General features: G+C 40.0%; 1 protein-coding gene across 1 annotated transcript in view; it reads right to left on the bottom strand.

Moving 5' to 3' along the window:
- Positions 1 to 15,200, bottom strand: part of Slc5a8 (solute carrier family 5 member 8) — a 41,038-nt gene that overhangs the window by 23,487 nt on the left and 2,351 nt on the right. Inside the window, exons 2-6 of the mRNA XM_032911004.1 lie at positions 11,661 to 11,726; positions 9,814 to 9,865; positions 2,657 to 2,724; positions 1,592 to 1,746; positions 508 to 648 (exon numbers count right to left, since the gene is read on the bottom strand). Coding sequence (XP_032766895.1) covers positions 508 to 648; positions 1,592 to 1,746; positions 2,657 to 2,724; positions 9,814 to 9,865; positions 11,661 to 11,726 — 482 coding nt within the window. The remainder of the gene's footprint in view (positions 1 to 507; positions 649 to 1,591; positions 1,747 to 2,656; positions 2,725 to 9,813; positions 9,866 to 11,660; positions 11,727 to 15,200) is intronic.

The raw sequence follows: 15,200 nt of genomic DNA, 5'->3' as shown, positions 1-15,200 counted from the left end.
GCTCAGTGAAACTGAGCAACTTGAACAATGCCATCTAAGAAGCAAGTTGGAGGGCATCATAACCCATGACTGAGCTGACAATCAGTGCGTGCCACTACTTCTATTCTCGAATAAACACTCTGCTATATTGTTTTAAGGAACTTACATTTCTCTACAAGGTCATTTCACTGCTCCGAGACTGCATATACTTTTCTAATTTGTTGTTTCCTCATGCTAAAAACATCACTCTCACATCGAACTTTCATTATAGTTTTCTAACTTCTGTAAGTTATGAGGCATTTATTTACTTGATGAGGGTGACTTACTTAATAATTTATGGAAATATTTTCAGATATTTGATTGAAAACTTCTAGTACCACTTGGGGCTCTGTTACTGAGCCAGTCAAAGTTGATCCTTCGTTGGAGTTTCATGATACAAAGACTTCAAGTTGAACTAAAGTTGGCTTACAGAACCATTCCCATAAGAACAATGGTAGTTATTAATTCATACACCACAGTTTGGCTTACAGTTTTGCATGGAGTCTGCTTTTACAGGAAATATATCTCTGCACTTGGGACTGGTTGACACCATAGATGGTGGTCCATGTAAAAGTCCCTCCGACGATAATTGTCCAGAACGTGTGTCTTTGCAAAGGGTTAGGATTAAAACTGAATGGAAAGAAAAGGGAAGCAAATACAAATTGTTTATAAGAGTCTGAAGAAAGTTCTAGAATCCTCAAACAATATACACTCACAAACATACATAAAAATGTCCAAAATTATAATGTCAAAATACAAATATTTCTATTTTAAATCCATTCAATTAAGTAAACAATGATATTTCCAGACATTGGGAGATTCTAGATGAAATTAGAAGAAAAATACACATCAAAAAGGCTATCTGAGAAACAAAAATCATCCAAATGGAATATTCTTTTTTTCCCGGCTAGTGACTGCAGGTTTCTAATCTCTTACTTAAAGAGAAGAAAACATGGTTTAGGTAAAAATGAAATTCTTTCCACCTTGAGCATTGTGCATGAAGTTGACTCTCTTAAATTGTATGATAGACTTTGGATAGACAATCTAGATTTTCCATTGTTTAAATGTTTGTTCTGTTCCAGGCTACCCTTTGAAACATCAACCATAACTTTTCTGGTCCGTTTTTAGGAAACAATATATGTAGATATAGGTATGTATGCATGAAATATTATTTAACAATATGCCATTTTAATATGTAGTATATTGCCAGAGAATTTCTCTGCATTGGTTAAAGTAATTACCCAAATGAAATTACTGTCTCTTGGTATTTGTCTTTTAAGGGACTTCCTCTGCTTATCATTTTTTTCCTACCCTACTTTCAATCTGTTCAAAGGAGGAGGAAGACCCATCATAATACCCTATGACCATATGATCCAGCGACATCAGTATGCTTGAACTCCTCAAAACAACCGGCATAAACTCCTCCCACATTTACTTGCCCACTTTAATTTTACAGACCACATCATTAGTAACTTATTGATTTTCCAATACAAACTTACTATTTCAACAAAACCGTTTCTTACAAAGAAAACAAGAAGGCACTCAGTTAGCCAGAAGGTAAACCACCACTTACTTCCAGAAGTTTAATCTTCCACCATTGGAAGCGTCACTTAAAATCGTATTGATGCCACCTTGAGTTATGGAAGCCTGTATAATCACGGATGCAAATCCAGCCACCATGATCCCGACTTGAAAAACATCTGTCCAGACGACTGCTTTAAGACCACCCTTTGAGGAGAAAGTGTGTGAGAATTAGCCCTTCTATGAGACGTGATGATATATCTGTCTGAACGTGAATGCACCATACAAGAGATGAAAATACTGAAATATAGAGCCTGGTCAAGACGTTCTCTCGAAGGAGCTGTCATGTTCAAAGATCCTCGGTAGAGAAGAAGATATTTAACCCAGCCCTCAAGCATAGGCAGAGGCAAAGGTGAAAGGTCCACCCAGGCCAGACAACAGCCAGTGAAAAAGCCAAGAAGATAAAACGATATGTGGTCTACTGATATAATATAGACATACACTTTGGATGGGAGGGAGGTGGGTTGAGGAGATCTGGGGAGACAATTCAGAATTAAATTGCAGGCGTCACTGTGTGGGCTACTAATCAGTTTGTGCCCAGATAATTCTATCACTTGTTAAGATGCTAAAATTGTTGCATACTAGTCACTGCCGCAAGTATTTCTCTTCAGGCTCTATGACCTGGGTTTCAAACAGGCTCTGAAAGATCATTCAAACAAAAGGTTAATATAGAGACTATCAAAGACTACATAAATTTGCATGACTGCAAAGAACCTGCATCTACAGTAAAGCAGCATTGTGTCTCGATGTGCCTATAGTTAATAAACCATTGTCACAAGCCTCTGTGCTGAGGTATTACACAAGCACATCTATGAGATTTTTGAAAACCATATTAATGAATCGAGAGGTTAAAACGGGGGACCCATGCAATGGTCCAGATGAAAGAAAAACTTCATTCACAATCCATATCTAAGGACCAAATGTTCCTTACAAAAACGTTGTAGCGTGAGAAGCCCAGAGAGAAAGAGTGTGTGAGAGCAGCCACGCTGTCGCATGTGACTACTTGAAATCCCAGTCTTGCGAAGCAGGTAGAAGGGGAAAGACACTCTCCACATACCAGTGTGCAGTAGAATGTGCAGACCACCCCTGTGGCCACCACTGCGCCCCACAGATCAAATCCTGTAACTGTAGAAGAAAAGAGAACATGTGTTCAACTCTGAAAGGCGTGTGACCAAAGCACTTCTCAGGAATTACCAGGGAGACACCTAGCTCCAGAGATCCACTTGCTTAAGACTAGAATCGTGGCTCACCCATGCCCCTAAGACGAATGGAGTAAAAAAAAAAAAATCGCATTTGGTAAGCTCGGCAGACATGACGCTTGCCTATATTCAGATACCATATACAGATCCAACACTGCCTAATTCATAGTACAGGGTTTATATTGTAATTAAGCTAAGGGACGGCTGGATTCTGTAATGTAGATCCCAGACTGACTGGGATCAAAGGGGATTTCCCGTCCCTTCCCACGGGTTCATATAAATGTGCTGTTTCTATAGACCTTGAAGTGTGTTTTTAAGGTAACACTTGAGGTACAAAAGTCCATCAATCTGCTACCAATGTTCTAGGAAGTGGAGGGATATATATTTTAATGGAAGCATAAATAAAAGCCAGCAGAAAAATACACTTACCTATAATACATAAAGGATAAGCAGAACAAAAAAGAAGATAGGGCTATGTTAGACTTCTTCAAATGTATTTCTATTTATAGATCCGTCTTTGGAACCATTATATAGTCTACAGAGTTAGGAAGGATAAAGTGAAGGACTTCGTGAAATTATAAAGTAAAAATCGAGCAATACCCTTAGACCTGCAATTGATTCTTTCAAAGCTAGTAAGAAAAGGGGTGTAACAGACACCTGTCCTGCAGCTCAAGACTAAAGCTCAGAGGATAAGGGGACCTGCTACCAAGCCTAAGGACCTGAGTTCAATCCCCAAAACCTACACAGGAGGAAAAAAAACAGATGCACAGAAATTATCTTCTGACTTCCACATGGTACCGTTATATATGATGAATAAGAAATAAAAAAAAAAATTAAGAGTTAAAGATTAGTTTCAGTTGCATAGCAGATTCCCGGGCTCCCTGAGACCCTGTCTCCAAATAACATAGACCACAAAAGAGAAATCCCAAGTAATTTGAAATGCTAAATTAAACTAAATAGTGAGTTTATTTTGATCATTTTATGAGCTGAGAAACTCAACATCAGTAGTCACCAGAGAAAAACAAATGAGAGCCACGGTGCAATAATATAGATAATACATGCTAAGATTGCTAAAAAACGAGGAAAAAAATAATGCTAAGTGTCGTCAAGGGTGTAGAAGGGCTGGAATTCTCAGATATTGTGGAATCGACATGTGAAAAGGTTCAACTGCTTAGAAAGGCTATTTGACAATTTCTCGCATGTGCCAGTCCTGTCCTTGTTCAGAATACATGTATGTTGAAATTTATACTTCATATGTCATGAGAACAAAACATAAAAATCTGTATAAGGTAAAAAATGGGGGTGGGGACAAAAAAAAATCTGTGTAAGGATACTAGTAGTGTCTTTAATTCACAGTAGCCTAAAACTAGAAGCATCCCGTGCTCATGAACAAGGGAGTAGATAAGCCGATTTCAGTGAGTATGTGCAGTGGAATATCACTAGCGATGCAAAGTAATGAACTGTACTGACACAGCTACATTATTAATATATTTGCCGTGCAAACATGATGATGGGGTCTTGGAACCCCCAAACCCAGTCAATGCTAGTTTGTGCATGGCTGCTTACCTACAATCCAGTGTTAGGAAGGGGAGAGAGGGAATTCACAGAGCAAGCTTGCTAACTAGATGAGTAATTACAGACTTCTGGGTTCTACTGCAAGACCTTACCTTAAGAAGGAGACCTATGGAAGCTGATTCCTGAAGTCAGCCTTAGGCCTCCACGCATGGGTGCACATGCACACGCATGAGAGATAGGCAAAAAAAAAAATGAATGAACTACTTATTAGTGTGGCAACATAAATGAATCTCAGAAGCTAACCAAAGAATCCAGATGCACAACAGCTGTCTAGGCTTCCACTTACGTACAGTCTAAGAACAGCGAAAACAAACTTATGGTGATAAAAGTGAAAAAAAAATCCATCACCTAAAATGGTAGGTGGCACAGGAAACTTCCTGGAAGTGGATTCTGGAAATAGTCTAGGTTTTGAGTTGGATTATAGTTACACGAGGATATACAATTCTTAGGATTCATCAGACTGTACACCTAAGCTGTGTGTGTTTTGTTCTGTACAGAGTATTCCTCAAGAAAAACTGGCCTTCAACTTTTAAACACAAGAAAAATAAACTTAAATAAAGTTCAAATGAAAAAATGTTTATACATAGTAAACGGACTTGCTTAGGCTGTGGTCCTAAGAAGCTGAAAAATATATCAGGAAAATCTAGCATGAATTTCATAGGAAATTAGAGAATCGATGCTAATATTATAGATATGGTGGTGGGATTATTATTTATTATAAGACTCGCTAAAATACAGACAAAGCGATACAACATTTCATATTTACAGCAAAGGAAGCTACTTTGCTAAAGGAGAGTTGGGGTGGGCTAAATTTGACTATAAGTACCCAAATATAGTGGTTCAACATTAAGGTTCAATGCACTATTCTCACTAAGTTAATCTTCGTTTGAAGTTTTTCTATAACAAAAGAAAAAAACCTATGAAGACAATTCTGTGGGCATAAGTCCCAATTCTGAAGTTCTACAAGAGCATCTATTGTTCAGAAGATACTGTGTCTACTCTCCTGGGTACAGCAAACAAACCGTTGGTGTTCTAATCATCCAAACACAGTTTCTATGGCTCCAATTGCCTAGAAGGTGGCTCCAGACTTTTCCAGAGAGAGAGAGAAGGCAAAAGTCTTGATTTCATCAGAAGTTAAAGTCCATGCTTAGATATTCCAAGAGCTGTGTTTCAAAACCCTAACGCCTTTAATTACAGTTAAAAGCAATAGATGATGTATCAAGTTCATAACTCATTTCTCAACTATGAAGTAAGCCATTTCCACTGGTAGTGATGTTGACATGGGTCTTGCCCGACATGCAGATGACAAGAGTGCATTACAGCACATCTCTGTAATGAGTCTCTCCCGTGTCATAGACGTGGGTACCAGTTACTATCCCTCCTGTCATAAAACCAAGAAGGTGGAGCATGGACTTAGTGGGTTCCCCCACATCACACTTACTTCAGGAACTGCACCATATTTTAACCATCACAAATACCACTTAACTGTTTTACAAGGAGTTTTAGAGATCACATTCAGTTCTAACTGAGAAGAAGTCAACGGGCACAGAGCTTTCCCATAGATTTATTTTTTTGAAGCTATGGCTAGCCAAAGCCGCTTCGATACTAATCTAAAGTGATAGTTTATTGATCGGTACCTTCATGGGTTTTTATAAACACAGTAGTCACTAGGAGCAACCTCACATATCAAATCACACAGCTACTGTCTATTTCAATGTGGACTTGAATAAAACTCCAGGAATAAAGGCCAGACTTCATCAGGATCTGAGCAGAAAGCAGAAGCCTCTTGGGGTCTGTGCTGGTTATGTTTTTGTAAACTTGACAACTGGGAGGTTGGAATCATCTTGGAAGTGGAAACCTCAATTGAGAAAATGACTCTATCAGATTAGCCTATAAGGACATTTCTTAATGATTGATGTGGGGCGGGGGCAGCCCACAGGGGTAGCCCTGGGTTGTATAAAATTAAGATCAACAAGATCTTAATGTGCATGGTGAGAGACATGTGCATGGTGAGAAACACCCTCATTCAGACAGAGTGGCAGCCTACAGAAGAGAGTATTCTTACCAACTACACATCTGATAGAGGGCTAATGTCCAAAAATATAAAGGTCTCAAAAAAAAAAACTAGACATCAAAACAATCTAATTTTAAAATGGAATACTGATCTAAACAAATAATTCTCAATTAAGGAATCTCGAATGTTACAGGCACATACTCTGAGAGACACTTAAAAAGAAATGTTCACCAAGCTTAGCCATCAGAAATATGCAAATCAAAACTGCTTTGAGATTTCATCGTACACCTGTCAGAATGGCTAAGATCAATAAATCGAGTGACAGCTCATGCTGGTGAGGGTGTGGAGGAAGGGGGACAGACACTCCTCCAGTGCTGGTGGGAGTGTAAACTTGTACAGCCACTATGGAAATCAGTGTGGCGGTTCCTCAGGAAGATGGGAATGGATCTATCTTAAGATCTAGCTGTATCACTCTTAGGCGTATAGCCAAAGGATGTGTCAGACTACCACAGAGACACTTGTTAAACCATGTTCCTTGTTGCCCTGTTTATAATAGCCAGGAAGTAAAAACCATCTAGATCATGTCTCTCAACAGAAGCATGGATAAAGAAAAATGTGATACATTTTCACAATGGAGTATTACTCAGCTGTTAAAAAAATAACAGCACAAAATTTCCAGGCACATAGATGGAACTAGGGAAAAAAATCATCTTGAGGAATATACCCCAACTATAGAAAGACAAATATGTATTTGTTTATATGTGGATATTGGCTGTTAAGTCAATGATGACCAAGCTACAATCTGTAGAAGCACAGAGGGAGAATATAAAGTGCACAGTTAGATCACTTTAGGAAAGAGAAATAGGGGCTGGAGAAATGGCTCAGTGGTTAAGAGCACTGATTGCTCTTCCAGAGGTCCTGAGTTCAATTCCCAGCAACCACATGGTGGCTTACAACCATCTGTAATGGGATCCGATGCCCTCTTCCTGTGTGTCTGAAGACAGCTGTAGTGTATTCATAGCATAAAAGAATAAATAAATTTTTTTAAAAAAAAGGAAAGAGAAATAGAATAAACAGTTATGAATTGGGAGAGTTGGAATGGGACGATCAAGTGGAGAAGAAGAGGGAAGAATGGATTGGGGGAAGGAATACAGGGAGAGACAGCTAAAATTATGGGGCATTTGAGGGTAGTATAAAAGCCTAATACTTTAGAAACTTCCCAAAATATGTATATATATGAAGGTGATCTAATGAAATCAGCAAATGATGGGGAGATAAGAGAGAGCCCCCAACTGGCAATCTCATCACCAAACAAAGCTTCCAATGCCAGGACTGGGTTCCGTCTAATTGAGTTGTTGGCCATAGAGGTCCCATGGGAATCCCCAAATAACTTAGGCTCTTGCCAAGACAACAGGCTGCCTTCCACAAACTGACAGCAAGGCCCTACTGCTGAAGACGACAACCACAGAACTCACTGAACAAAGAGAGGTCTAGCCGGTGCCTACACACACCCTTCACCCTACATTCTAGCATCTTTGGTATAGGCACATGCTCCGTATGCTACCAAAAGAGAAACGTAAACATCAAGCCAGTTGCAAACCCTCTTATCTGTAACGGTGTCCTGCCTGCCAAATATACTAGAGCAATGGAATGGCGTCACTGAACTTGAGTGACTAGTCAATCAATATCTGATTTGATTGAAGGACCACTTCATAAGATGGAACTGAAACCTGACATTGCTCCAGTGACCAGGAACCAGAGAGTGGTTAGCCCAGGGACCTAGAATAAAATCAAATACTACTAGTCTTTTTTTTTTAAAGGTAATGGTAAAATGACTGGAAATGATACTCTGCTATACCTAGATCAGCACCTTCTTAAGCCAGCATCAGAGAAGCTTCCTCCAAGTAGATCGGAACAAACATAGAGACCTAGAGCCTGACATTTATCCAGAGAGTGAGAAACCTTGAAACACTTAGCCCTAGCTGGAATAGCTTCTTCAAATCCTCCACTCAGACTCAGGGAACCCTATGAAGGAAAAGGCAGAAAGAGTGTAAGACCTGGAGAGGATGAAAGATACCAAGAAAACAAGGCCTTCTAAATCATCATGATCAAAGCTCATATGAACTCACAGAGGCTGGAGCTGCATACCAGTGCCAGCACAGGTCTCTACCAGTCCTCTGTGTGTATACGATGGCTTCCAGCTTAGTGTTTTCCTGGGAGTGTGGGAATGAGTGGTTCTTTGATTCTTATGCCTTCCCTTGGGCTCTTTTCTTCTATTGGTTTGTCTTGTTCAACTTCTATATGATAAGTTTTTGTCTTATGTCATTACATTTTATTTTGTTATACTTTACTATTGTCTGTCATAAGCCTGTTTGTTTTCTAATAAGAGAAAGAGAGAGTAACTGAGTAAGAGGGGAAGTAGGGAAGAACTAGGAGGAGTAAATGGAGGGGAAACCATAATCAGGACAGACTATGTGAGGAGAGAATCTACAAAAGGGGAGAAAAAAACACATCAGTGGTTGCCTAGAGCCAGGGATGGGGGGATTAATTCTACAGAGGCATGAGAGAAATCGTTGGTGTGATATTTTAATTGATTATTGGTTACAGGAGCTAGTATGTGCCCATTTTCCTTAAACTTGGTATTGAAGTTGGCACATTTGATTGCATAAAAATTAATCCTCAAGAAGGTAAATTTAAAATTAAAAAATGAAGTAGGGGGGTTGGGGATTTAGCTCAGTGGTAGAGCGCTTGCCTAGCAAGCACAAGGCCCTGGGTTCGGTCCCCAGCTCCGAAAAAAACAAAAAAATGAAGTAGGTTCTCATAAGAGAAGCAATCGTCATCCACCATCATCATCATCATCATCACCATCACCATCATCATCGAACATGACTTGGGCAGCAAGTCAGTAAACAGCACCCTTCCATAGCCTCAGTTTCACTTCCTGCCTCCGGGTTCCTGCCTTGGGTTCCTGCCTTGACTTCCCTTCATAATGGACTGTAAGCTATAACCTGAAAGAAACTCTTTTCTCCTCAAGTTGCTTTTGGCCATGGTATTTATGGAAGCAAATCAATGCAGGGATGAACTCTGGGTAGTAGTCAAAAAGGAGGGAGTGCAGTCATTAGGGCTACAGTAGGGGAGAGGGTGTGAAGTAACAAAGAACGGCTGGCAGGCATACAATATTGAAACAACTAGCCCTACCCCAGGAAGATCTAGGTCTGCCTATGAGCCCACAGACACTTTGGAATTATCCATTCATACCTCAAAGAAGCCAGTATAGACTAATTAAGCCCATCCCACTACCCTCATAAAGCCCCTAAGGACTACTGGAGGTCTTTTTCCATCTGTCTATCTCCCCAAGGAGAGAGAATAAAGCATAGCAAAAATGAACCAGCCACTGTAGCCACATGATAGCCCCTTTAAATGTACCTTGATTCAAAGCCAGAGCAGGGGCATAAATCACAATCCCAGTGTACAGAATCTATCAGGGAGAGAAGGAAGACAATGAATAATATGAAGTATAAAATTAATGAATCCTGTACATGAATTATAAAATCAGTTACAAATTGATCCATATCAATATATTTAATGTGTCATTATAGATTGAAAATATTTAAATAAAATTGATTTCATTCTGTCTACAGTGTATCTAAAACATCACAAAAACCTTTCTGAAGACTTTTTTTTAAAGTGTAATGATAATCAGTACAAAAATATGTTCATTGATCCAACAACTCAAACTTAAATTCAACTTTCGTAGACTTAAAACACTTAAACACAAAGAAACGATTGTTAAGACAAAGTATCCGCTTCTCAAAATATCATTTTCATTGCCTTTCACCCTTCAAATACATTCTATAGTAGTTTCAAGTAACATTATAAAATGTTATAAACATTATAAAATTATATGCTAAGTGAATGCTTAATTGCCCTACATGGAAGCAAGTCCTTCAAATGGGAAGTGTTAATGCTCTCCTCCTTTGAAAAGAAATGAACTACTTTCCACCGTGTTATTCTGACCGTGTTGAAGATCTGAAATGTGACTTGCTCACTGTCCTCATAACAACTGAGCCCCATGTCTTGTTCCTGGAGGCATCTTTAGCAGGAACAGTTACCACACAGGAGCGACCAGCCTTAGACTATCAGAGTCTCTACCTGTCTCTTCTAACAGCCGATACTAAGACCTGACGAAATGTACAAAAGCATAAAACAAAACCAAGTCAAACACTGGGAAAGGGCGCTCTGCCTCACATCTCTCCCGAGCAAGTGCTTAAGCGGTTTTAGACTGGAGACCTGCAAATTGTCCACCTCCCTTAAGAATCCAGACCTAAAATGCTCAACCGTGGCAGGGGGGTGGTAAATGCTGTGATTAGGATAGTGGAAACCCTCCGGCAGCCTCCTAAGGAACGAGAAGCATGGAGCAGTGATGCTTACCTTTACTTGGCAAACCTTTGCTTTCCATTCAGGTTCATCAATATGCCTATCTTCATTTGCATATTCTTGAATGAGTGCATTGTGTGTTTGTCTTTGAGATCTCTCCTAAAGCTCAGGATTCTCCTTTACCCTAAGCACACAGTGCCGATTGGAGCAAGCTCAAGTTTTTAAAGAATGCTGATTCATCGTTAAAGTATGCTTTCACACAAAACTCTTCCCTAAAGTCTTCCCCGTCAGGCTTATACCTAATACCGAGTCAGCTGCGAAAAGACTGAGAAATCTACTCAGTCTTCCCTCCTGTCAGCCAACGTAGCTCCCTCAAATATTTCTGTCATTGAAATAACGTGCTGACTGTCAGCTTGGTCCCGGTGGAGGTTAGAAAGGGTATTTTCCTAAAGGTCTACGTCTATTGCTTGACCAACACAGTATTTAAATTCACTTAAACCAGGGCGGCAATCTGGATGGAAAGTGAATAAGAAAAACTTAGTTATTGAAAAAAATTGTTCTACTACAGTTTCGGGTCAAAGTCACTTCTCTCAATAAACAGCAATGACTATTAAAAAAGGTTCACTTAAACCTTGTTTTTCAAGAACTTAAATTCTTCACTGAAGCACAGTTTAAGGATCTTTAGGTTTCATTCTTGGTGAGGACAAGCATGTTTTGTTTTTGTTTTCTTTTCCTTTCTTTCTTTTTTTTTGTGTGTGTGTGTGTGTGTGTGTGTTTTGTTTTGTTGTTGTTGTTGTTGTTGTTGTCTTGTTGTCTTTATCTTCCACATATTTCACCGCAGAAAAAAAACATTTTCGACAGCAAAGGAGAAAGTAAATTAATGGAGAGGTACTTACTGTTTGAACGATGAAGAGGACTGTGCCACAGAGACGAATGAATCGATTAAATCTGAGTTCCAAATACTGTTGAGACAGAGAGAGAGAGAGGGGGGGGTGAATTTCCTAAACAGATTTTAAATCGTCTCCAGAAATGAAGGGTAAGACATTTACAGGAACTTTGTAACTTATTTTGTGTTTTTATTTTTCTAAAATGACTTTTACTTATGTGTAAACTGATGCTTTAGACTGCCATTCAATGACCATTGATATGCACAGATTTCTGAAATCCTTCACACAATGCGTGCATGAAAACTCCTTCGTTTTCACCAGTCTATTGTTTCCTCTTTCCTTCCAGTAACCATTCTCTATTTCTTTTGATTCGATTGAGAAATCAACCCTTTTCTATTTCAGAGTAGAAATCTGCATCAACTACTCCACGTCTTCTGAGCGAGAGGAAATCACGTGACCTCAAGGGCAGCCAATCACCTTCTCATCCGGATGGAAACTGCTAAACTGGGGAGGGACTGAAGTGGCAAGTCATGATCCTGACAGGAAAAAAAACTGAAGAAGCTGTTGATGCTTTGTTCTTCCCAGGAGCTGTTTACTCTGCCTCTCCTGCTGTTCTATGAACTGCCTTCAAACTCCTTGCTCTGCAATCCTTGACATACGCGCGCGCGCGCGCGCGCGCGTGTGTGTGTGTGTGTGTGTGTGTGTGTGTGTGTGTGTGTGTGTGTGTGTGTGTGTGTAGATTTAACTTACATCGCTGAAGTCAAGTTTTCAGTGTTGCTTTGTCTTGTTTTGTTTTGTCTCTGAGACAAGTCCTGCCTATAAAGACCAGATAGATCTTTCTGATCCTTCTGCTGTATATGCCACCATTTCTGGTGACCCGGGTCAGTTTGTTGGTTTGGGTTTTGCTTCCGTTTTTGAAATGGGGTTTTACTATGTAGCCCAGACTGGCTTCAATTTCCTAGCCATCTACCTCAGCCTCTTGAAATGTCAGGTTATCTTCTGTTTAGAGCCAAGACCCTGACAATCTTTACAACTCTCCTTGAAATCTACTATAGCTTATAATATGGCCTATTCATTTCCTGTGTTGTATAATCTATAAAAATTTATTATAGTTAGAATCAGAATTTCTGAGCTGAAGACCAAGCTATTATTTAACTTGAGTAATTATTAGTACATGTAGAAAAAAGTCAATGACTGGGAGTCTTGTTGTATAGAAGGAGACAGAATCAACAGGAGGAGGAGGAACAGGAAAAGGAGGAGAAATTGTCATTAGCTAACCATTTAATAGAAAGACATATGGGTATTTTTGCTGCACAATCACAGCTAACACACCTGGTGTGCTTGGTTACTCAGTGAAGCAGGCACTGTGCTGGAGATGAGGCTGCTGGCACTCAGAGAGGACCGAGATGGCAATCTGTTTTCAGGGATGTGGCATACAAACTTACAAACTTTGATGCACAGAATCTGTGCCTATAACCGAATAAATGAAAAGAAACCTGATCATGAGTTTAAGACTCAATAAGTACATAGCACCACAGACAAGACCTTCATTTGTCACTGATGGGTGAAGAATTCCCAACACAGTGCAAGGCAGTGACCACAGAAGAATTGCAGCCCCTGGGCAGTCCCAAGCCTGACTCGTGAGCTTGAGACCACCATTCTCTCAATCTCAGCTTCCTTGTGTTTAAAATGAGGATCCCAGGGGCAAATCTTTCTCTTTGATTTTGCAAAGAGAAGGTATCCAATGATATACATAGATAAGATATAAACTTTTCAAAACTTAAGATGCAAAGATTAGTGGAATTGAAAGCCAATGATCTTGTGAATCATGGATATCAAAATCATGTAAGGCTACTTTGGAAAGTGGAGACATTTCTGAAAACTGGAAACAGTTATTTCAGAAGATTTCCCTTAAGTAAATCTACACTACATATCAGTGGACATGAATAGATATAGAAGTCTTTTGTAGCTCTGGCTATCCTGGAACTCACTCTTTAGCCCAGGGTGGCCTGAAACTCACAGAGATCCACCTGCCTCTGCTTCACAAGTGCTTGGATTAAAGGCGTGTGATAGTTTTTTGCCTTTTCTAGATCCATGTATCCAAGTGCTGGAGACTACACAAAGCTTAAGAGACTGTGGCAGCAAAAAGAAAATATAGCAATTTGAACCAAATAACTTGGAATTTTTCACATATATTATTGTCCCAAAGATCAACTGACCCATATGTTTACACTCACACAAAGTGAACTGAAGACAGATACTGGAAGCCAAGGGTCCTTTACTAGCCTTCAGAGGAAACATGTAAGAACTTAAGCAGAAGCCCTGGTCCCACTGCAGTAGGCTTAGAGAACAGATCTAGAGTTCACAGGCAAAACAACAGAATAACAAATACCTACGCTGAACAGAGATCTTTCACCATCCTTGGGATTTAGATTAACCTAGAGATGTGAAGGTTTCGATTGCTATCCATAATAAAGTAGCTAAAGTGGAACCTGGGAGATCCCAAAGAAATTATTCATCGCTCTGGATTCCTGCATAGGCTTCCTGCCAGTCTGTGAGTCTGAACATTGTTAAATGCCTGTCATCTATATTTTGACAGCAGTGGTAGAGAAAAAATGTTGTAGTCAACCAAATCGGGCTATATAAATAGAAGTGTGGAAATAATTCATATCTGGGCAAGGATGTGTAGGGGTGACCATTACTCAGTGCCGGGGAGCATGTCTATAAATGTGTCCTCAACACAGAACCACAAAGCCTTCCCCCAAGACATCCTCTGCCATGACTAATTAACAGAGGCACAGCAAGCTTCCTTCTCCCTGACTACCTGACACCCTGAGCTGGACATGCATGGAGTGATTATAAGTTCAAAGGTCCTGTATGACTTCCTCAGTTCTCTGTGAAACGCTTAGGGTTCTAACCAACTCACTAGAGCCTTCGGAAGCAATCAGTAAGTTGCTTGGCATGGATTCTTATTCCTTCCCCTCTCTGGCTTAGTATACTCCGAGCCTCTTCATCTGGAAAACTGAGCTGCAAGAATAGCCTTACACGAATTGTGCTGTATCGAGTTAGATAATATGTACAAAACATGTACAAAAACTCACAGTGCCTGGCATGAATTATAAACGTTTAATAAACATTAGCTTTTGGGGGCCATTTTTAGCCAGAATTCTTACTAACTTAACTTCTATCACTAGAAACACAGAAGTCCCTTTCTGGTTGAGTTAATGTTACAGCCCTGAAGAGGCCATGGGTCAGTGGTTCTGCGAGCAGCGTTCTCCTGGCAGGGCTGCAGTCCTCTTACCAGGTTATTCAAGCCATTTTCTAAGTTTTGGAGTTGATCAGCTACAGGTCAGAGCTCACAGACTTCAGTGCCCCCAAAGCCCACCTGGTAACACCTGTGAATGACAGGAGTCAGGAATTCACATCTGAAGATGTCCTCGTACCCACTAAGAAATATACTCTGCCACGTGACCCACCGATCAAGGGTCCCCCCAGTGCTGACCATTTCCCATGCGCTTTTTATAAAGACATGTAGGTAGGAAAGGATTT

The sequence above is a fragment of the Rattus rattus genome, chromosome 1 (genome assembly GCF_011064425.1).
Source record: "Rattus rattus isolate New Zealand chromosome 1, Rrattus_CSIRO_v1, whole genome shotgun sequence".
Taxonomy (NCBI): Eukaryota; Metazoa; Chordata; class Mammalia; order Rodentia; family Muridae; genus Rattus; species Rattus rattus.
This window is presented reverse-complemented; position numbering and strand designations above follow the sequence as displayed.